The sequence below is a fragment of the Coenobita brevimanus genome, chromosome 97 (assembly GCF_032717465.1).
Source record: "Coenobita brevimanus isolate Jiangsu-jjx chromosome 97, ASM3271746v2, whole genome shotgun sequence".
NCBI lineage: Eukaryota > Metazoa > Arthropoda > Malacostraca > Decapoda > Coenobitidae > Coenobita > Coenobita brevimanus.
This window is the reverse complement of record NC_137050.1, coordinates 9,702,177-9,726,554: the sequence shown is the minus strand read 5'-3', so window position 1 is coordinate 9,726,554 and position 24,378 is coordinate 9,702,177. Positions and strand designations below refer to the sequence as shown.

Sequence of the window (24,378 nt, the reverse complement as noted above, 5' to 3'; positions counted from 1 at the left end):
TTACCCCTACAGAGATCAGAGGACAAATGGCATATTTGTGGCGGCCTCTGGCAACTCCCGCGCATGCGCCGTAGGGGGCGGACAGGGGGACAGATCATAACGCTACACCGGGCTGAGACGCCGACGCGCCTTCGATTCGAACAGTGTTGACAAACAACTCGCAGCGTGTGGTTGGTGGGCGGCTGGGCGCGCACGGCTTTAAACTTTGCACTCTTTCATACCTTAGTACGGGAGAGTAACTGGAGGAGACGTAGATATAATTTCATAATATACATGTAGACAATGGCTAAACATTCGGTGAGTACGAGTTTCTGTTAGTAAAGATTTTATGTAACGGTAATTGCATTCGGTTGTGGTGTGTGGATTTCTTATTTCAAAGCTGTTTCGCATTACTGAATGAAGCGAGGTTTTGAGACCTTTTTTTTTTTTTTTTTTCCCGGTAAGAGCAATGATTAGCTCTGGTGATTGCTGATATCAGGAGGGGGGAACGACAGTAAATACAGTACAAATAATTACAGCAGTGCTTAGTTGTGTAATGATTGATGAGTTATGATTTTTATTAGTGACTGATCAAAATGTACGTTGTTGGATGGTCTGGACTCTGGTAAATTGTTGAGTCCCTGAGTGTTTTATTTTTTCTTAAAGGTTGGCTAGTCTGCCAGACACTACCATCATAATCATTCTACTGTAACAGTCTGCATAGAATTATTAAGAGTCCAGAAACTGTGAAAGAAAAATAATAGAAGCTATAATCAGGAAAAACTGCATCTGTAATCATCCCTTAAAGTTACAGTACATAAAAGTGAACTTTCAGTACATTATAGAGCTACTACCAGGGACCCAAACATGTCACCAGAATTTAAAACAATTGCATACCGTATTACCAATATCAACTTAATATGCTAGATACGATGAAAATGGCATTGTGTTGACAAAGTGTACCGTAGTGTGGGATGGAGAGCTGAGGGACCTGTGGAGGTCCTATAACATGAGAGTGCATATTCCCTTCTGCCTGCAGTTTTTGATGAAGTCCACTAGATGGGCACTGATGACGCTCATAGATTGTTGTTGAGTAACTCCCGTCTGGCGACCGAGTAGACCCATCAACTAGAGGTAAGCAGCTTTCCTTGCAGGACCATCCTGTGCAGTGAACTGATATTAGCTACCTTCTGGTAGACAATGCCTTATCACAGAAAGGCACAAGAAAGAGTACTGAGGTTTGGTTCCAGGATAGACAAAGTCACCGTGTTTGTATCTCACGTTTCGTTTTGTTTTTAAAGGCTCCAACATGCTTGCTTGTGTCGGCCTTGGTCACCTAATGGCGGCTCTCCACGCTGCACAATCCATTGCAGCCTCCCTGTTCAGTTCCTTAACCCTAAGGTCACACTTAATGACCTCGTCCCATGTCTTTCTCGGTCTACCCCTCATAACCCCACCCCCAGTATTAACACTTCTCACCTTCCTCACCCAATTATCATCCCCCATCCTCTCCACATGTCCAAACCACCTCAATCTACCTCTCCTCATCACAACACCAATACACTCCAGTCCCATCCTACCTCTCAACTCTTCCATTGTAAACCCAGCCCCTCCAGGCCTTGGACGCAGGGACGCACTGCACATCCACCTAATCATTGTCATTTCTGTACGTCTGAACCGGCGAATATCTTCCTCCTTCACTGCCCAGGTCTCACTGCCATACAGCATTACACTCCTAACACATGCTGCATACAAAGACCCCTTAGCACGTAGGGAGAGCCCTCTCATTGTCAGGAGAGGCAAGAGCTCCCTGAACTTCTTCCAACCACTTCTCACTCTAGCCTTTCAGTTAACACAGGCATTATAGAAGGCTCCATATCACCCTATTATTTGACTGTTGTATATGAGTACCACCTAGCATAGTACAGTAAAAGATATTCTGGGTTACAAGAAACCATTAGGTTTGCCACTAAATGTAGTCACCAAAAGGCAGTAGCTACTGTACTACATCAGCTAAGTGGATGATGGGCGCTCCCACCTGCCACTATCTCATATACGGATATCTGTGAATGTCAACAAGAGTTAAAGGGTAGAAAGAAGGGTAATTATTTTGTGTGCATCTCTGTACTGTGTTTTGTACCTCATCCATTTGCTCTTATCTCCTATCATTTCTGAGCCTTCCTCATTGTTCATACCATATTTTCCCACACATTCACTTTTGTCATTTCATGGAATACCATGCTTCTTCGTGGTTTCAAGTTTACATACACCTCATTCGTCACTGTAGCTATTAGGGACATTTAGGGAGGGGAGAAGTAAAATCCACTTAGAAGTGTGGAGTCCCCCAGCTATACTTACAAGGCTCCTTGTAACAAATACAAGACCTTCATATTGGTATCTCTCATTTGTCATGAATAGGTCTATCTGTCAATGAATTGCCAGATGCCTTAACCCCTACACGCCGGGGGTTTTCCGATGTTGCATGCTCCTCCCTACGGGGGATATCCGTGACGGAAAACAATACCTTAACTTCAAACCCTAAAATCTGCCAAACTATAACAGCTAGAGAAAAAATTAAAGATACATAAGAATCAACATCTCTTCCTCTTTCAAATGAAAGTATCCCCACATCTCCAAGTGGTCCCGTCGATGAGTAAGGATAAGTTAAAGTTCAAATGGTGGCGGGAAGACGCTTGCGGCTATACATATCAACCGGCGTTGCTCCGCGCCCAAAATCGTGATTGCTATACAAGTCAGCTGGCAGTTAGAGGTTAATCCTGCAAGGGGTGGCCACAAGCAGATCGTCTCCATGTCACCCAGTCCCCCGCCTTTTCACTGCTTTCCACCCAGCTCACACCCCTCTCTCTCATACCAGTAGCTTTTACTCTCTACATAGCTAAGCCACCTCAGTGTATTTCTCCTAATGCTTTCTGTCACATCCACGTCACAATGCTCCTTCACTTCCTCATTTGTCAGTCTGTCTCTCCTTGTAACTCCACATGCCCCCCTCAAATAACTCATTTCCACTGCTTTTACTCTTGACTTGTGCCCGTCCAATGTGGTCCAAGCTTCACTTCCGCAGGCTATGTTAGAGTTGGTATCACAATAATGTATTACCTTGCAACAACTTTTTTTTACTTCCATGCCCACTTCCCTATTTCTCATCATTGCTTTCAAATGAGCAACCTTCCCTGTTGTACCCTTTCAAGCACCTCATCCTCCAAACTTCCATCCTTACTCATCCCATTACCCAAGTACTTAAATGCACTCACATATTCCATTTCCTCATCATCCAACCTCACTGTACATGCAATGACTTCATTTCTCTCAAAGACCATAACTTTACTCTTCCCTACATTCACCTTTAGATTGCATTACTTACACAGTCTCCTAAACTCATTCACCAAGCCTTGCAGTTCCCCTTCATCTTCGCTTAACAATACAGTAGCTGTCAGCTACAAACAACAGTACTAGAAGATTCCAAACACTGCCCTCTCTCATTAGGGCCACTCCAACATCCACTGCCCTCCTTCTATCTCTTTTATAACCCCATCCATATACAGGTTGAAACACATCCGTGTTTCAATCCAACATGCAGACAGAAAAATTCACTCAGTTAACTATCCACACACATGGCAGTCTTAGCACTGTCATTTGTACTCTTCACGGCATTCAGCAACTTCCCATTTACTCGATGTAATCCTAATATTTTCCACATTCTTTGTCTGTTCAACCCGCCATGCATTCTCCAAATCCATGAAGGCTGCATACAACTTCTTTCTCTTCTCTAGAAACTTTTCCATTAAAGACCCAAGGATGAATATCTGATCTACACAAGCTCTTCCTTTCCTAAAACCTCACTTTTCTTTTCCAGCTAATTTAGCTGTTATTTCCTTAACTCTGTCAGTAAGTATCCTACCATATGCTTTTCCTATTACACTAAGAAGACAAATGTATTTGTGATTACCACACACTTCTTTTTCTCCTTTTTCTTTGTACGGTGGACTATTGTAATCATACAGTACCTGACTTCCAATCCTCTGGGACTCAACTGTCCTCCCAAGTCAATCTGCACATCTTCCATATCCATTCTATTACTATCTCTCCTCCCATGCTTCATCATTTCACCACACACTTCATCAATTCCTGGGGCCTTCCCCATTTTGACTTTCTTCATTGTTTCCACTGCTTCCATCCAACTGATCTCTTCCTCCCTTCTCACAACCATTCCCCAGCTACTTAAACTCGCATTACCTTCATTCTATGTTTTTAACAGTTCCTTAAAATGTTCTCTGCGTCTTCTCGCTTTTTCTCCTTTCTCCACTGTTAATCTACCATTTCTATCTTTCACTCCCCATCTCACCTCTTTATCACCCAGTCTAACTAACTCTCTTTACCTCCCAGAACATTTTCACACATTACCTCCATTTTACACTCAGATTCCTTTCAGATTCCTCTTCCACTCTCTTCATACTCTCTCTTACTGATCTTTTCACCTCTCTCTTCCTTTCCGCTCCAGGCCTTTGCTTCCCATTCACCCACTGTATGCTTTGTTCTTTTGCACCACAGCTTGTCTTTCCTTTTCATTCCACCATACTGTTCCTTGCACCCCCATTCGTTTTCTCTTCACACCACACGCCCTTCACATGCTGCACAGATTTCTTTTGTGAATATCTTGCACACAACTTTCACCTCCCCCATCTGCTCCATATCATACCCAATTGCTCCTCCACATCTCTCATATTATGCCTTTTTTCCATCCTCTTGCAACCTTTCTACCCTTCTTCTGTGGACTACTCCTCCTGTCCATCCCTCCTCCTATTAGGCTATATAAATGTAGACCCCTATAGCACATATGAGACCTCCTGTGGCAAATAGAGGCTCCTCATTCATGACTTTCCACACTTTATGAGAAAATCTTGACTATATGATTGCTAGTCATATTCATTTTCTTCATTAGAACCTTCTTCTACCATGTGCTCAGTAGACTTCGTTACTTCCTGTCTCTCACAAGCTTAGTGTTGGTTATCACTTTCATTTAATGGAACCCACTTATATTCCTCACCAGTCTCATTTCTACTGCACTCGTGACTTTATGTCCTCATGCAGCACCATGTCATAACTCAAATGTTAATGCAGGTATTAACACTCTCCTGTAGTTTTCTTGCAGCATCTGTATCAGCATTATGGCTTATTCCAGAACAAAACCTTACGCAGCTGTACCTGCCTTTATTTTTTCCATGTATCATTCTTCTCTCCACTTTCCTTATCAGTTTTCAAACATTATTCTCTTTTTCTGTCATTACTTGAAGTTATTCTACTGTACTGTATTGTAGCCTGCTAGACCATTTTACCACTTAGTTTTACTTCATTTAACCTATTAGTGTACCGTAATTACGTCATCACCCACCGGTACTGTCTTTCATTTGGTATCACCTAGCTACCTACATTTTATCCAAGTTCACTTATAGACGTCACCAGTTACAAACACTCGCAGAATTTCGGTGCACTTTACAAAAGTCCTGTTTACTGTGAGAAAGCAGCACAGCATTTTGTGTATAAAATATTCATTTCTCACTATTCATCAACAGTCACTACTTTTACCATTACCCAATTTGGCCTCTCAAAACGCCATCCATGGGCAATATACATTACCATACAGTATTCGGTATATTTACTGTAACGTAGGACCTGCCTTTGTTGATCACTCAGTTTATGACTACAGAGATTTGTGATAGCAACTTCTGGCATAGGCATGGTTAAAAATATAATCTATTCTCTCTGGCTTATTTTCACTAAATCCTTTCACCTCATGAGTGTCTCCTAAGTTGACAGCGATAAAATCATCTGCCATTAGCCAGGATGAAACAAAAAAAATGCGTCCTTCGGTCAATGGGTTAATGGAGACGTCTTCAAACCCCTTCAACCAGAAGGATCTTTCCCAGGCTGAATAAAAATGCAAGGTATTACCGTACCCAAAATAAAATAAAGAATATGTTCTTGGGTTGGGCAACATAGCCTAATTGTTTTGCAGGTTTTTTTTTTTTTTTTTTTTTTTTTTTTTAAATGCGAGGAAGAAGGAACCAAAGGCCATGAGCCCGCAGTAACAGTTCCCTCCAAGAGAAAAACAAAATACAATATAGAGCCAAATTCAAGATCCGATCATTTTGAGATGCCTGGACACACTGCGTTTGAAAGACTGGAGATCATAGGCAGCAGGAAATACAGACAGAGGGAGACAGTTCCAGAGCTGACCTGTTGCATAAATGAAAGACTGGGAGTAACGGTTAACTCTTGCATTAGAGAGTTGGACAGAAAAAGGATGAGAGTTTGCTGCCAGACGGGTGCTACGTGCCCGTCTTAGAGGTGGAGGAATGCAAGCAGACAGTTCAGAGGAGCAGTGACCATTAAAGTAGTGATAGAAAAGAGATAAAGATGCAACAGTGCGGCGAAGAGACAGAGGTTGAAGGGAGTCAGTAAGAGGAGGAGAGTTAATGAGACGAAAAGCCTTTGACTCCACCCTATTGAGAAGAGCTGTATGTGGGGAGCCTCCCTACACATGAGAGTTGTACTCCACACAGGGGCGGATAAAACCCCTGTATAGAGTCAACAATTGCGCAGGGGTAAAGAAAGAGCGGAGTCGGCTTAGCACACCCAATCTCTTGGAAGCAGATTTTACACTTCATTGATTGAATGATCGAAAAACTAAGACATTTGTGCTACATGATTATAATACAGTATATGATTGAAGCTGTAATATGCCATTTGCAAGTATACAACAGTTGAAAGTATATCCTGGTAGTTCTGTTTTCAGTTCCCGGTACTTCAAGATTACAGTATTTTAAAACCTGACAGTACACATGAAAATAGCTAGCCTACTCTTCAGTAACTAAAACTGGACAAAAATTTATAATGAAAACATACACAGTACAGTACAGTGTGCAGAGCTGTGGATGATTTATTACCAGGTCTTATTTTCTGATAGGCAAATAACAGTGTCTCCTTCCTTCCCATAGTCCATTGTGTGCTTCATAGTACAGTATTAGCCTATGGTATATACTGTGTATATATATAATATATATTCAGTATATATAGTAATCCCTGTAATATCTGGACGCCCAATAACCGGACACCCCACTACCCGGACATTTTGGGCCCGGGCCTTCAGAACCCTGAAATGGCCAAAACACGTAAAAAAAAAAAAAAATCAACCGTACTTTGAACTTAGCGCGTGGCGCTGAACAGCTCTGTTTACGCGCGCCCCTTGCTTCCCCCTCCCTAGTTACTGCCTAACTACCATCCTGACTAGACGTTTATCGTGGTGGATGCCGCACATGCTCATTTTTGTGAATAAACTGCAATACCTCACCACTACACTAGACCACATGGGAATTTACAGTGTTGTGCACTGTTAAGAAATTAGAATTCAGAGTGCAAAGATTAAGTACAAAGTGCAAACTGGCAGTTGAAACTGGTGATTGAAACTGGCGTGGCGCAAGTAAGAACAGAATGTGCAGTGTTAAACAATTATAACTCGCAGTGCAAAGGATTAAGTGCAGCACAACACTGGATTACTGTATGTGCTTCAAGAACATTTTCACCACTGCCAGAGTCTTAGAGGAGGTGGGTTAACCTTCTTAATGGAATGGCCACGGATGTGTTGTAAGTACCCTGTACACTACTAAATATTTTCCATACTCACTTCTAATTCCTCATTCTCTGGTTCCTTTTCATTTATTTCATGTTTTCTGCCCCTTATTTGTGTGAATAGGGTCTTAAATAGGTGGTGTGCATGTCTGGTAGGTAGTTATGTAGGTGGTTTTCTGAGTTAGGTTGGGTTATGGTCCATAAGTACCTGTCCAGGAGGCATTTTCCCGGTATCCAGATGAACCCACTTTCCAGACATGTCATTGGCTTTATTACATTTGATATTGGAGGGATTACTATGCATACATACATACATACACAGTAAAAGCCCTCACATTTGGCTTATGGTATTTCTGGTCTTTCGGCAGTTTTCATAAATAGTCCCATTATGAAAGTTCTTTGCTCTTCTGGCACTTAACCTGAGGGAATCGGCGAGGACTTTCGGCATCTGGTTTCATTCATTTATTCATCATCCAAGCCTACATTGCCCCATGAGGAGCGTAGGAGCCTAGGGCTAGGCAAGTTGGTCCTGGCATTTAAGGTGAAAGTGACCAGCCTCACTCATCCCTGAGTGGCATTTTGTGACCAATAAACCCCATCCACCCCTTGGATATAAACCTTCACTGGCTCAATCCGATTGGAGTGCCGTAATTACCCACTAAGCCACCAGGTACCCAAATTTGGTTATATGGTTAGTAAATGGTTTCTTGGTGTACAGGAAACCTTTTGGCTTGTCACTCGGTGTATAGTCACCCACAGGCAGAAAGAAGAAGAAAGAATGAAGGAAAGAAAGACAGAAGAAGGGGTGTAAAGTCACCCATAGGCAGAAGGACGAGGAAAGAATGAAGGAAAGAAAGACAGAATAGGATGGACGGAAAGAAGGATGGAGGAGAAGAAAGGGCAGATGCCTGAGAGCAGCACTACATTGAGTGAGTGGATGGTGAGTGCCCCCATCTACCACAATTGGCATCTGGTCTTACGGTATTTCCAGTCTTTCGGCGGTTTTCATAAATAGTCCCATTACGAAAGTTCTTTGCTCTTGCGGCACATATGCTAAGGGGATTGGCACCCGTGACAGGGTCGCTGTCGCCGCTGGTGCCCAGGCACCCATAGTTGTCACTTTGGCACTGTTGGTGCTAGAACTAGCACTTTTCATAATAATTTAGAGCCAGCAAATATTAGATTTTCTTCTATATCTATGGCGTTTTCAAGTCCAATTTAGTGGGAAAATTTGAACAGTTCAGCTATAGTTTAGTGTGTTTTAAAGTTGAGCTTAGTGCTTTTGAAGATTTCTGCTTGCCAACAGTGCATGCGCCATTGGCCATCATGACTCGTGTCTGGCTTTGTGAGCGGGACCTTTTGAAATTTTTGGAAACTTTGTCGTGCTATTTTATGATGTACGCTACAAATGTAAATACACCTAGATTAAGGTAAGTTCATGTGTACTGTATTATTAAATACATTAAATATAAGTTGCTTGTTAAATATTTAGTGCTTAGGGTTGACCAATAATACTTGGTAGACAATGTGATTGAATTTGGGTGACTGACAATGATTGCTAGATACTTTTTGGCAGGTTTTCCCGGTCATCTGGCAGTTCTCTTTCAGCACGTGCTTGGTCCCGAAGATGAAGGATGAGAGGACTTTTACTCTGTGTGTGTGTGTGTGTGTGTATATATATATATAGATAGATAGATTATATATATATATATATATATATATGCATGCAGTATATATACAAAATATGATGAGATATTGAATGATTTCACTAATGAATGCATGTACAGTACCAGTACTGTAATGAAAATGTCAGTCCTAGTACAGAAATGTGGCTGATGACAATGTAGGTTTTCATATTTCCTTGCATTCACAATGTTTTTCTCTCCTTTTCAGTTGAGTGACAGTGGTGGGCGTTGTATAGGAAGGGTGTTGACCACAGTGCTTCTGACAATTACTTTAATATATGTTCTTGTCTTTAATGGATTAGCAGGACCTGGGCTATGTGAGTTTAAAGAGCTGTCTTGTTTAGCATTTCATTAAGTTATTCTTATAATTTTTCTGTATCTGTAAATTTAATATAGCTTAGTACCACTGTTTCTCTGGTTCATGTGGTAGCCTACATGCTGTACCGTAATTCTCAATGGAATATCAGTTTAGCTAATAAAAGTAATGCTGGTAGATTGCTTTAGTCAGCTAGAAGTATCTTGAAAGTATTGTTTTATAAATTCTGTCATTATTTTCTCACTATTGCTACTGCAAAATTGTATGTAATACAGGGGAAGAGATGTTGAAATTTGTAAGCGAAATTGAACCAGAGACAGTGTTAAGTCAGTATATCTCTTTACTAGCTGCATTATGTATTATATATTGCTCAGATTTATTACTGGTATTAAAATGATAGGAAATTTTGCTTGAACTTTTGTACACTGATTATGAATAACTGGTCTACATATTCTTAGCATAACCAGGGTGTTCAGTACTTTCCCATAAGGGTACTGGTATTCATCCTTCATCCTTGTAATGTTCATCCGTGGATTTGTGGCTGTTCATAAAGTTTCGTCGTCCAGAAAAGAGGCCATGTCGACCTTTGTATCCATTTTTTATGGCAGCTACAGTATTAACCTTGTCCATATGACATTTTTTATTTTGTTGTTATCCCCAGATGCTATTTGTCAGCTTAGAAGAAATCCATCATAGTGCAGTGGTTAAAACAGTCTCCTTCAACATCTCAAATGTGATAGGTCCGAAGTAAGATGAATAAAATGTACTGTAGTATAGTATGGAGGTAGCAATATTTATGTAAAGAAAGTAATTGTTCTGAAAGGGTTGAAATAGAAAGAGTTACTGTGTGAAATATTATGTAGGATATGTGGTACAAATACTGGAAAAGGCAGATTTCAGTAACATTTTCATGCCGGATGAAAACACCTACAGTGCAATAAATATGGAGGGGGAGCCTGAGAATGAGATGGAGGGATGGATTAGAGAGGTATATGAGAGAGAGGAGCATAAGCTGGGGAGAGGGCATTGAAATGGCAAGGGACAGGGCAACATGGGTTTGTTTATGGCCACCCATTATGGGAATAAGGCATCTGGGTATAGATACATAGATAAACTGTGGGTGTTTTCCATATACAGGTACTTGTACATGTACTTGTCATCATATATGTGAAGTAATGTACTGACAGCCAATGTGTATTTGACTCAGTTTATCTTTGTGTCACATCCTCTTCCCCAGATTTGCATTTTATTGGTTATAGTTGTTGATAGCATTTTTCATTTCAGCAGTATAAGGTGTGCAAATGATGAGGCGAAAGAGAGAAAGATTGTCCAGGTGCTGGGGGGTGCAGAAGTGGATGTACAGTCTATGGATTAACTGAAACTAAATGGAGAGGTGAGAGTGTGAGAGAATGGGAGTATGGACGGGGTATATGTGCAGAAGTAGGTGAGAATGAGAGGGCAAAAGGAGTGTGTATTGTGGTGAGTAACAGATGGAAGGAGACTATAGGAGAGTATGGATCAGGTGGCTCAAGGAATGTGTGGGTAAGATTGAAAGTTGGACTACAAATGTGGGCGATTGTGTGCATGTATGCACCAACGCAAGATCGTGCAAGCAGAGTGAGAGAAGATTTCTGGACAAATGTGGAAGCGTGCATGGAAAAGTTTGAAAGGAATGAGAGAGTGTTTTTGATTGGCGATATGAATGGAAAAGTACTGTAGGGAATGTGAAGGTGGATGGAGTAGTTGGTGAGGGGGTGTGCCTGCTGAGATAGGTGAGAATGGTAGTGCTTTAGTGGACATTTGTGTCAGGAGGGGGTTGGTGATAGCCAGTACCCTCTTCAGGCACAAAATGATTCATAGGTATACATGGCGAGTGTTGAGAAGGGTGGGTGGTGAACTGAATGAATGGAAGGCAATGACTGATTGTGTGTGTGGGTGAAAGGATGCGAAGGTGTGTAATGTATGCAAGAGCATATAGAGGTTGGGGGAGTGGACTTTCTGACCACCACTTGGTGGTGGTGAGAATTAAGGTCCAAGTGAAATGGAGAAACAGAAGAAGGGAAGGACGGGAGGAAGTAGCACATGCAAGGAGAGTGGAAAGGTTACAAGAGGATGAGAAAAAGGCAGAATATAAGAGAGAAGTGGAGGAGCGATTGGGTAAATATGGATTGGAGCAGATGGGGGACGTGGAAGTTGTGTGGAAGTTATTCGTAGAAGAAATCTGTGCAGCATGTGAGGTTGTGTGTGGGGTGAAGAGAAGATGAAAGGGGGTGTGGGGAACAGCACAGTGGAATGAAGACGTGATACAGGCTGTGGCACAAAAGAAGAAAGCATAGGGTGAGTGGATGAGAAACAGGCATGGAAGAAGTTGAGAGATGGAAGAGAGAGTTACATGTAGATAGGAAGAGAGAAGTGAAAAGATTAGTAAGAGAAAGAAGAGAGTGGATGAGGAATTTGGAAGGAATTTGAGTGTAAAATGGAGGGAATGTTAGAAAATGTTGTGGAATGAGGTAAAGAGATTTAAACAGGGTGGCAATGAAGTTAGGCAGGGAGTGAAAGATAAAAATGGTAGATTACTAGTGGAGAAGGGAAAAAAAGTGAGCAGATGGAGAGAACACTTTAAGGAATTGTTGAACATAGAGAATGAAAGTAATGCAAGTATAAGTGGCTGGGGAATGGCTGGTAGAAGGAGGAATGTGGGAAGAGAGGAAGAAATCATTAGGATGGAAATTGTGGAAGCAATGAAGAAAGTCAAATTGGGGAAAGCCCCAGGAATGGATGGAGTGTGTGGTGAAATGCTGAAGCATGGGGGAGAGATAGTACCGTAGTAGAATGGATGTGGAAGATGTGCAGATTGGCCTGGGAGGAAGGTAGAGTCCCAGAGGATTGGAAGTCAGGTATAATTATTCCCTTGTACAGAGGAAAAGGGGAAAAAGAAGTGTGTGGTAATCATAAGGGCATGTGTCTTGTTAATGAAATAGGAAATGTATTTGGTAGAATACTTGTAGACAGAGTTAGGGAAGTAACAGAGGAATTGGTTGGAGAAGAACAGGAAGGTTTTAGTAAGGGAAGAGGTTGTGTAAATCAGGTATTAATTCTTAGATCTTTAGTGGAAAAGTTTCTAGAGATGGGAAAGAAGCTGTATGTGGCCTTTGTGGATTTGAAGAAAGCATATGACAGGATGGATGGACAAGGATTGTGGAAAGTATTAAGACGATATGGAGTAGATGGGAATTTGTTGAATGCTGTGAAGAGTATGTATGAAGGTGCTAAGGCTGCAGTGCATGTGGATGGTGAACTGAGTGGATTTTTCTTCTTGAAGGTTGGATTGCAACAGGGATGTGTCATGTCTCCATGGTTGTTCAATCCGTATATGGATGAGGTTATATAAGAGATAAAAGGTAGGGCAGTGGATGTTGAAGTGGCCCTAATGAGAGAGGGCAGTGTTTGAAAACTCCCTGTGCTGTTGTTTGCTGATGATTCTGTGTTTTTAAGTGAAGGTGAAGTGGAGCTGCAAGGCTTGGTGGATGAGTTTGGGAGAGCATGTAAGAAACGGAATCTAAAGGTGAATGTAGGGAAGAGTAAAGTTATGGTCTTTGAGAGAGGTGAAGTCAGTGAATGTACAGTGGGGTTGGATGAAGAGGAAATGGAAAATGTGAGTGCATTTAAGTACTTGGGTAGTGTGATGAGTAAGGATGGAAGTTTAGAGGGTAATGTGCTTGAAAGGGTACAACAAGGAAGACAGGTTGCTGGTTCCTTGAAAGCAGTGATAAGAAACAGGGAAGTGAACATGGAAGTGTAAAAGTTACTACATGACAGTATTGTGATACCAACCCTAATGTATGGAAGTGAAACTTGGACCTTGTTGGAGGGACAAGTCAAGAGTGAGAGGAGTGGAAATGAGTTACTTGAGAGGAGCATGTGGAGTCACATGGAGAGACAGACTGACAAATGAGGATGTGAAGGAGCATTGTGGTGTGGATGTGGATGTGATAGGAAGCATTAGGAGAAACACACTGAGGTGGTTTGGCCATATGGAGAGGATGGAGAGTGAGAGACTGACAAGGAGAGTGTATGTGAGTGAGGTGGAAGGGGGGTGAGGGAAGGGGAGGCCAAGGATGAGATGGAGGGATGGAGTGGAGAGGTATATGAGAGATGGGGGTGTGAGCTGGGAGCAGGGCAGTGAAATGGCGGGGGACAGGGCAACGTGGAGGAGATTTGTTTGTGGCCACCCCTTTCGGGATTAGGGCTTCTGGTGATGGATGGGAGTTCTTCACTATTTAATGTACTTTTCTCATTCTGCCTGTTCTCACATACTGGGATCAGCTATTTACATTTTTATAAGAAAGAATATCCAAGAGAGAGGTAATGAAATTTGTTTAAGTGTATTTAACTGCTTAATAATGCAAATCTTAGAAAATAAATACAAAGTGACGTGACCTGCCATGTGTTCCTCATAGGCCCTCTCCTCACACCATTACAGTTACCAGTACTCACCTAATGCACCTTACTCTCACAGCATAGACAATCCTTCAGCTTACAATAGTCTCAACAAACGGACACGGGGTGAGCCGGGCTAAAATGGTCAGTTTCCTATAGTTCTCCAGGTTTGTGTTCAGATAAGCCTTGGGTGTCAATAACAGTAAAAGGTACTTTCATGTCCACTGTTGACCCGTCACATTCATTCCGTCACACTCAGGAGACAGGGCTTATCTATCTTTCTATAGCCAGATGGCTTAATCCTAGAAGGGGTGGTCACAAGCAGTTACTTATCTGTTTATCTACAGCTAGATGCTTTAATCTCGGAAGGAATGGTTCAAATGGTTCATTTTCATGTCGCCCTGTCCCATGCAAACAGGCCATACTGCCAAGATTAATGGAGTCTTTGTAATATGACCAGAGTTTCATGGATGTACTCATGCTTTTTTCTATGTAGACCTAAGAGAAGTACAGAAAAATAAGTTACAGTAAAATATTTGGAATCTGTTACATTAGTGCAGGAACAAAGATTTTTCTATTTTACAAGGCAGTACTGTGCAGTATTTAAGGCAACAAAACATTTTGTCTTACTACAATAAAGTTTTCCAGTTTGACAATGAGCATACTGGAAACGGCAGTAGTCTTCAAATTTTATATCCTACTTAATCTCAGTTAATTCCTGGGCAATACAGCACACAAGTAAAGCATGCCTGAACTGAAAGTATACAATTAGGCCAGACTAAAATTTTTTAATGCAGAGAAGGGATGTTCAGCTACATTTATGATACTGTACTAATTGTATAGTGCTGTTTTATTCTTGTATGTAACTAAAACTCCAGTACTCCCTTCATTGTGATGACTTATGTATTTCACTGTTGTTACCTCTGGAAGATTTCATTAAGTATAAGAGAGACTTTGAACTGGAGGGGTTATATAGAGCATGTTTTAATTCTGACCATACAAGAAGTCTTTCATAAGTTGTATAAAATTATCTGTAGGTAACAAGAATATAGCAGGGAAAAAAAGATGTTACCATATTGAAGGGGGAAAATTATTTTGATGATTGATTTTTACACTATATCTGCTGTGTACAAAAGTAGTTCAGTAATATAATTGTAAGAATAGTCTTTGTTAGATGGAAGTGCAGGACTTGAACTCAGTAACAGTTTATCCAGTATCGTGCATTAGTTCAAGTGGTGTTGTAGCAATCTTTTCCATTTGTTAATATAATTCCTCATTTCTCATCCTGTCAGCGCCCTTCGAAAATCCAACTGGGAATGTGTCTGATATCTTCTTCACATGTATCACACCTGCTGGTTATACATTCAGCATATGGGGAGTCATCTATGCCTGCCTTACTTGCATTGTCATTTATGGTAAGTTAGATACTCTGTTGCTTTGGTCCACTGATGTTCAGCGGGCAGTAGGAGAGAGACTGATTGGATGAAGAAAAAGGACTTTGAGGTGGTATGGACATGTTAAAGAATGTACAATATGCCACATTTGAACCCAAGACAACATTAGTGTGAAGCAGAGGTCAAGCTGCACTTTCTAATACAGTATTCATACATCACAGTTACATGGCCATGTTAGTTAATGAAATGGTAGTCCCATTTGATCATGTTATTGATATCAACAAATGTGTGAATTTGTCAAGGCTGTCAGGTATAGCAACTGTTGGGCCTCAACTACACATTGATGCTGTCCCAGGTCATATGTTACGCATGTACTGTATGTTGATAGGATTTACAGGAAAGTTTTTGAAAGTGACAGTGAAGTTAATGTTGAAAGAGTAAAACCATTTGTGGTATGGAAGAAAGTAGTGCATTTCATTGGTAAGAGGGAAGAGCTGTATTTGATGGGTATTTGAAGAAAAAGTAACCTGAAGACAGTTCTGTGATTGCCATCCTCAGTGGGAGTTTCTTATGAGGGTGCAAGGCATATGAGGCATATGTTTTTTTTTATTTCAGGTGATTGCAACAGGCTTCAAAATTAGCATGGGCCTCCTTGTTATGTGCATACTCCTTATGGACCTGAATTTCCAGAGTTCCACTATTTAAATACATAGAGACTCGCTTTGTTATAAGTAATACAGTATTGTACTTAAAAAAAAAAAAACAGTTTTCAGCAACTTTGGGGGAGTATTTTACTGGGTGTTACACTTGGTTAAGGTCAGTGAAATATGGAGGCAGCAAGAAAATGGTATAGAAAACATATCATACTGAAGAGTTTAGTTTAAATTATTTCTGACCCTATCACTGTGAAATATCTCGTGGCCAGAATAAACTCATCTAGTTGTAGCAAGACTGAAAGTAAAAAGATGTCATATTGAAGGAATTACTTGGAAGCATGGAGTTGTTTGATTATGCATGTTCCAAAGTAACACTGTTAATAGTATTATATTCACCCCCCCCCCCCCACAGCGTTGGTTCTCCTCTTTGTTCGTGTTGATGGAGTATTCGCCTGCAATTTGGGTGGGCCAGTTTCTGTGCCATTCATGCTCACCTTTGTTGTCAACCTGAATCTCAACCTTGGGTGGCTTTTTGCTTGGGACTCCATCAATGCCACATCCTCAGCAATCCTTCTACTTCTTGTGGCTATCACAAATGGCATTGCCATTAGTTTAACTTGCTACCAGTGAGTACCATTCCTTGTTGAAATTTTGAGATGGATATTTATCACTTGTACTAAGTGCACAGTTGCTTTATAGAAGTTGATAACATCTTGAAGGACAGCCAAAGCATTTGCCCACAAACGCATATTGTCCGCCATCACTAAAAAACTAGGTCAGTAATTCTCTGGTAATTGGAGGCATAACATCACAGCTTCACCAAAATCTAATCATTTCAAGCTACAAAGTTTTGATACAATTTGCCCACTGAATTTTGAGATATTTTGATAACAGAGAGGCATACACACATGCCCACACACAGACGCAGGCTATTACATTATTATCCTGCTAGATGGACGATAAAAATTTCTCAGTATGCAGTAAACACATATCCTCAGTCTGTCCTTCCTCATGCACATGATTCACAGCCATACAACATCGCAGTACTTACACAAGCCTTGTACAGCGTACCTTGAAGCAGAAGGAAGGCCCTTTAGATGTCATAAGGAACAACATTTCCCAAAACTTCGTTCAAACACTTGCAGTGGTGGCATTTTCACTTCCACCAGCGGCACTAATCATGTAGGAGGTAACAGGTCATCAACACACTTAACGGATATCTTCTTTCCTAAAGGCAGCATCATATGGGCTGATTTTATGACTAGAAACGTTTTTTCCAAAAACCAACATACCTTGTCGTTGAAAAAAATTAACAAATATACTTACATGACCAGCCAACATGTCTGATATGTAGTAAATAACCAACAACTGTGATAAATTTCAGAATTTATAGAAGCTGGGAAAGTGAAGCACACCTCCCTCCCTCACCCATGCTACTGTGCACTCCTACAAATAGTTAACTTAGCCCACAGTAGGATTGAGGTACAGAGTGCAGATGCAGTGAGCATAATGAGAGTATTTGGGTGAAAGAAGGAGGGGATAAATTGAAAGTAAAAAGCATATGAAGATACTAGTAAAGAACAAAAGGGAAGGTAAATAATGACCCTGAAAGAGAAATGCATGTAAATGACTATGAAAACAGGAGAGTTTATGGGAAAGAATGTGTGAAAAATGTAGAAGTGAGACTGGAAAAGGTGTGAAAATGTGAGGGAAAGATTGGAAAAATACACTTTGTATTAACAACAGAAGTGAAGGAAGGAACAGATGGACAGAATATTTTGAAATGGAAATACAGTAATTGGAAAATGATGAGAGCAGAATGGTAGTTAACATGATTGGTTTTGATGGTGTGCAAAGAAAGAATATGGTGCCTGAAAATGTTATAATGAGAAATCAAAATTAGGAACACATCAGGTGTTGATTAGTTGTAGTGCAGATATAGTTAAATGAAATGTTTGATGGAAATACGCACATAAGCTTGGATGAGCAAATCTGTACCCAGGGGGGGGAAGCAAGGTTAGTACAAGCAAGGCTAAAGAAAACAGCCACTTGGCTGCCTGGAATGTTTGTGATGTCACTTGTGCCTGCACATGTAAACAAACATATTGAGAGGCGTCATTATTTGTGTGCCCATTGAAAATTACCACCAGAGGAGACAGTGATCATCAGTTCCCAAGATCAAGGTGACTTTGCGGGATTAGGGCGTCGGGCTATAGATAGATGATAAAAATGGTGTAATACACAGGACAGTACGAGCGTGACTCATTCGGTTAGGTAAGCGCACACACACACACACACACACACACACACACACACACACACACACACACACACACACACACACACACACACACACACACACACACACACACGACTAGAATTTCAGCAGCACATCACTACTCCTTGTTGTCATTCCATGCAAAAAAGCAAGTGTGAAGCAAATATTTGTGACTGAGTACACTGCCCAACTTCAACCATAGTTTCAGCAGTGGGCCTGGCATTTATTTAGAAAACACATAACCTGTAAGGCAGCAGGGGGCTTTGAAATCCAGATTTTCCCTCAAAGGTGGGCTGAGCAGATTAACCATACTCACTAGCTATGGTCGGATTGTTGAGTGACAGGGTATGTCCACACACTGGTGGGCTATGAACACTGCACCCTTAGGGCTCCAGCCTGCCATGAGATCTCACAGACATTTTGCCAGAATCCACAAGGAGACTGTTACCATGGTGTGCCATGAGGAGGCAGTCTGGAAATCTTAGCAAATGTAGAGGTTATACACTGCCAGGAAGGACTAACGCACTTTGCCCTTTTTTTGTTGTGTGAGGTGTTTGGCAGCTGCAGCTGGAAACTACAGTACTATATGCATACAATTGCCCTGTGGTATTCCACCACCACACCACAAAAACAACTTTTCATATTTACTGTATAAGATTACACAGTATTACATATCATCACCAAATATCTTCCTTCACACAAACAATCGTAGTTGTAGCAGCACAGAGACAGGCAACACTTCTTCCACATAAATCATCAGTTAGATGTAAGACCTAACGTTTTACCATCCTAATCTGACTTAAACTTTTTCATTCTCACACTTAGAAATAGGATTTCATGATAAAATCTAATTTTCATCACTATCATCTAATTTTCATCACTATCCCTACAGCTTCTCTGCCAGTGGAAAAGAATTATATGACAAATCACGTCTGCACTTCTGGCTTGGAATCCTAGTAGTGAATGGTTATGGTTTCTATATTGCCTGGACTACCATTGCTGCCCTCCTTAACCTCACTATCTTCTTCAGGTACCAGGTCAGTACACTGGCTGAGTAGGGAGGAAGAAAGAAATTAGTGTACAGTAGACGCACATGTTCTGTTGAAATAAATGAGATACTAATACATGAAACTCATTGTGTGTGTGTGTGTGTGTGTGTGTGTGTGTGTATGGGTAGATATATTGCTGTGGATCTGACTCTTGGTATAAGTTTAATAGCTCATTCCTCTAATGTAGTACACACCACATATCACCTTGTCATTTCTTCACATATTGTGTACATACATTGACAACAAAAATCAGTAATGAATTTTATCAGATACCATCCATCCATCTATCATCCACTCCTACGTTGCCCCATGAGGAGCGCAGAAGCCTGGGGCCAGGCAGTTGGTCATGACATTTAAGATGAAAGTGACCAACTTCACTCATCCCCGAGTGGCACCACGTGAGCAATAAACCCCAATCACCCCCTGGATATAAGCCTTCACCGGCTCAATCCGATTGGAGCGCCGCAATTACCCACTAAACCACCAGGCATCAAAATTTGGTTATATAGTTACTACCCAGCATAGTAAATGGTTTCCTGGTGTACAGGAAACCATTTGGCTTGTCACTCAGTGTAGAATCACCCATAAGCAGAAGGAAGAGGAAGGAATGAAAGATAGAAGAGGGAGTGTAAAGTCACCCGCAGGCAGAAAGGCGAGGAAAAAATGAAGGAAAGAAAGACAGAAGAAGATGGAAGGAAAGAAGGATGGAGGAAAGGACAGGGCAGACACCCGAGAGCAGCTACATCTTGTTATATTATTGAAAAATATCAATAATGAATTTTATATACCTTGTTATATTTGTTTTTGTCAGTCATCTCAAATTTTGCATTTTCTTTCTAATGACATGAACCAGAAAAGTCTGTCCTAAGCTGAATGAAATTGTCTGGTATTAACAAAAACAGTAATGAAGTATTGAAGCCTGAGCTAATGGAGAATGTTTCCAGTCCATTCAGTTAGAAAAAGTCTCTAGTAAGTTGAATAAAATTGTTTGGAGCTATTAAAAATAAAAAGAAAAAATCTTGGGGCTGAATGGATGTTAGTTTTATTATTACTACAGTACAGTAATCATCATCCATGTAATGTTGTTGTTTTTCTGTATAGTTTATTAGCCATAGAACTTCAGTTATACTCATTTTCTGAAGTCTTTAAATATTAGCATGGTAAATAAATGTAAATGCTTTACACTCCATTTCACCAAGTTTGGCACCATCTATGGTGTCCTCAGTGCCTAGTGTTAATGTAAATCCTTTGGACTAGGTAGACCTCAGTGTTTTACCTTGAGAACCAATATATAAAGGTAGTACAAAAAGGTATAGCCAGTACTGAGGACTTTTATCAATGCTACAGGTGTTGAGGACACCACTGATGGTACCAGACACAGTGCAGTGGAGTACAGTATAGTTGTAACATTTACCATATACCCTATATACTGTTGAACTCATCCCCTCCCACTCTTTTTTCTTTTTTTCTTTTCAGGTTGAGCTGGTACTAAATGACATCTGTATAGGAATGCTGATTTTCCTATTGGTTGGCATTTTGTTATGGTTCATTGTGGAGAACACTTTTCTAGCCTCTCTGGTCAATCCACTCATCACGCACTATGTTGGTCAGTATGTTGGGCTGAGTGTATATCAACAGTAGTCCCCCTCCCCTCTCATTTGCGGGATAATGTCATTAGGAAGTAACTTCCATCCATTCATCTAATATTGTGTTGCCTTATCAGAAGATTTTGGGCTCTTAAATTTGGACATTTAAGGTAAGGATGACCATTCACTTGCTCCCAAGTGACATTATTTGAGCAATAAACCTTAGTCATCCTCTAAAACTGAACTCTTATGAGTCACCCATGGTTGAAATATCTTAACCCACTGAATCACCAGGCATCCATTTGTTTACATGGTTTACCAACCATAGTGTTGAAAATTTCATGGAGTACAAGAAAACATTTGGCTTGTCACTCAGTGTTAGTAGGTTAGCACATCAAGAGGAGGCATTCACAATTTACTCACTTATGGTGTTATCTTTATGTTGTTCTGTACTCAGTGACAAACCAAATGGTTTCCTGTACCCTAGCAAACCATTTATTGCACTAAGTGGTAACCTTTTAATCAAACTGACACCTGGTTTTCTAGTGGATTATGGAACTTCAAGTGGATGGGGCTCATAAGCATTTATATTTGAGATTGTGGTTGTGGTTTATTGCTAAAACAATGTCACTCAAGTTAGTGAGGTTGGGCACCTTTGCTGTAAAGGCTTTACCCCGGCCCCCTATGCTCCTGATTGGGCAAGGAAGGATTAGATGATGATGAATGATGACATTGTATTCCCTTATTAGTCCATTGTATTCCCCAGTAATTGGTTACTCAGTCAGATCTTTAATATTATATAATTGTAATTTGAAAAGCTTAGTGGTTTGTCTTCACTGCAGGTTCAACACATTTTATAATATTCCTTTAATTTCTATCCTTTTGGGCAGTGTATGTGTGGGCTACAATTGGGATATATGTGGAGCAAAAGGATATTGCCAGCGGAACAGTGGTGGGCCTCATCCTTGCCAATTTGGGTGTGGGAGTCTTCCTTCTGGTGGCCCGAGTGGCATCTATAGCATACAGGAATCGTGGCAATCGCATCTATGGCTACAGTCTTATGCAAACTTCACCAAGTTCTCCTACGGTGACTGTTGAGCGCTACTGAGATGGAGGTAATGATCATGGAGCCAGTATAAGCAGAGTAGTCACCTAGATGGTGTGTGTATAGGATTCAGAGAATTAGTGCGTACAAGGAATGTTTTATATTTTATAATATACTGTACCTATACTACACTTGTCATAGTTTTTGCTTAGGATTTAATGCACACATACTGTATTAACAAAAAAAGGAAACTGGTACATGGATTTCTGTTTTGCTTATGGTAAAATGCACTGAATTAAAAAAAAAAAAAAAAGAAGAAGGCTAATAGATTTATTTTTTGTGTATGTGTGTGCCTAGGATTTATTTCAGAGATTATTAAAAAGGAAATTGATGTGTCATTACTGCATAGGATGTGGGACAGACTTTAACAAAAGTTACATTTATTCTTGTTGATAAAGAGCAGATATCACAAAATGGGAAGGTGGTAAATTTTACCTTATCTTTTTGTTACCAGGATCATGTACCCATTTTAGGTCATATAGGATAGGTTGCATTAGCTATCAGTATTGTCTTGTGAAATGACCACATATCAGTTCACATATCATTGCAACACCCACAACAAAGCCACTTCATAATCTTTCATGTGCATTTCCTCGTAGACGTCTTTTGTGAACCTCCATGGTCTATTAATGCATTTGCTCAAATAGCATCCAGAATTCTTTTTCTCATTATATATCAGTTCATTCTTTATTCTCAGCCTTTTGTCAGTTTTCTTTATGTCTTTTAACATCACTATTGTTCTTTTTGTTTCAGTGTTACCATTTATAGTTTTCCTGTCATGGGGTACTCAGATCTTTTTATGTATTGTACAGCAGTAATTTCTTATCATGTGTTCTATATACAGTATACAGGATAGTGTATTGTCATCCCTTGGTTATTGCGCATAATTGGTACTGAACATGGCATGTAATAAAGAAAACTCACTATCGAAGATCCAGACAGACCTAATTGGTCCTAGGCACCCAACATCCAACCCTAATTTTTCCCTTGTATGACAGTTTAGACCCACAAAATGTGTACTTAATGTTACGGGAAGTACCAGAAACACATATAAGCATGGTTAGGTTAATAGAAAGGGATGAAAGGGGCACAATAAGGGAAAATATGTAATCTGTTACAGGGTACATGTACCTTGGAGATATATGAGGTGGGCATGAGGTAAGGACCTCTGAGGCTAGGGGTGGAGAGTTGGTGATTCCAACCCTCTCGGGCTAACTCCTCGAGTAGGGCCTCATCGTATGCGTGTAGAGTGAGTGCTTGTCTTGTGTGTGTTGGTGGGCCAAGTCTTGGGCTTGGTCCAGCTCAGGCACACAGTAACGAGATTTTGGCTAGAAAGATGCGTTATAATGGTGGGAGTACATATTGTAATCTGTGTGTGGTAACCATCTGAATGCCTTCCGAAGGAAAGTCTGACTGCAGTGTGTTCACTCGTTCTTGGGGTTACCGACAGTGGAGGGCATCCATCATGAATTCCTCAATCTCTCCCACAAGGAAATGTTTGAGGAGGTCATTGAGGCTAATGTGCAAGATGTCTCAGAGAATCACACTGAGTAGCGGTCCAGAGTTCACTCAGCAGAGGGAACAGGTGGTAGAGGCAAAAGAGTCCTGGACATCAAGACACTAAAGGAGTTCCTTGCCAATATCTCTGACACCATTGCCTACATCCAAGACAAGGACCCGAGCTCATTGAAGAGTGACGCGGCAACATATGGCATAGAGCAGCTCTTGAACTTTTGGCCACTAGAAAGAAGGTAGCATGACAGACTACCATCACCTCCATCTTCCCCCTTCCAGCAACCACGACCACCACTGAAGAGCCCAGGTCATCAAGTGGGGTGCAAACTTTATCCCCTACCTTACCTGCCTCCATCTTATATGTCTCGTCTCCATTGCTGCCTGGGTCACCCCTGCTCTCCCCCACTGTAGCCTTCTCTCATCTCATCACAGCACTCTTCCACTGCCACGCCACAGCACTTCCCATCTGCCACACCACTACACTCCTCCTTGGCCTCACCAGTTTCTTTCTCAGTCTCACCCCTTTGCTTCTTACCTACTCCTGGGGACCTGGAAAGATCATCCATGCCCTCCAGCTGCCCCCCAGCCATGGGGGGGACCTTTGGTGACAACTTGTACTGGCATAGGACACACTTCAGGTGGGTTGCCTTTTTATATATATATATATATATATATATATATATATATATATATATATTGCCAGACGCCTCAATCCCGTTTGGGGTGGC

At 41.0% G+C, this 24,378-nt stretch overlaps 1 protein-coding gene across 1 annotated transcript; it reads left to right on the top strand.

Moving 5' to 3' along the window:
• Positions 1-205: 205 nt before the first annotated feature.
• Positions 206-23,890, top strand: LOC145413818 (uncharacterized). The gene is made up of 8 exons (XM_080283480.1): positions 206-297; positions 9,520-9,628; positions 15,360-15,482; positions 16,530-16,743; positions 19,288-19,432; positions 20,921-21,050; positions 21,921-22,117; positions 23,690-23,890. The coding sequence occupies exons 1-8, from the start codon at positions 283-285 to the stop codon at positions 23,888-23,890; spliced, it is 1,134 nt and encodes a 377-aa protein (XP_080139606.1). The 5' UTR covers positions 206-282.
• Positions 23,891-24,378: the final 488 nt, after the last annotated feature.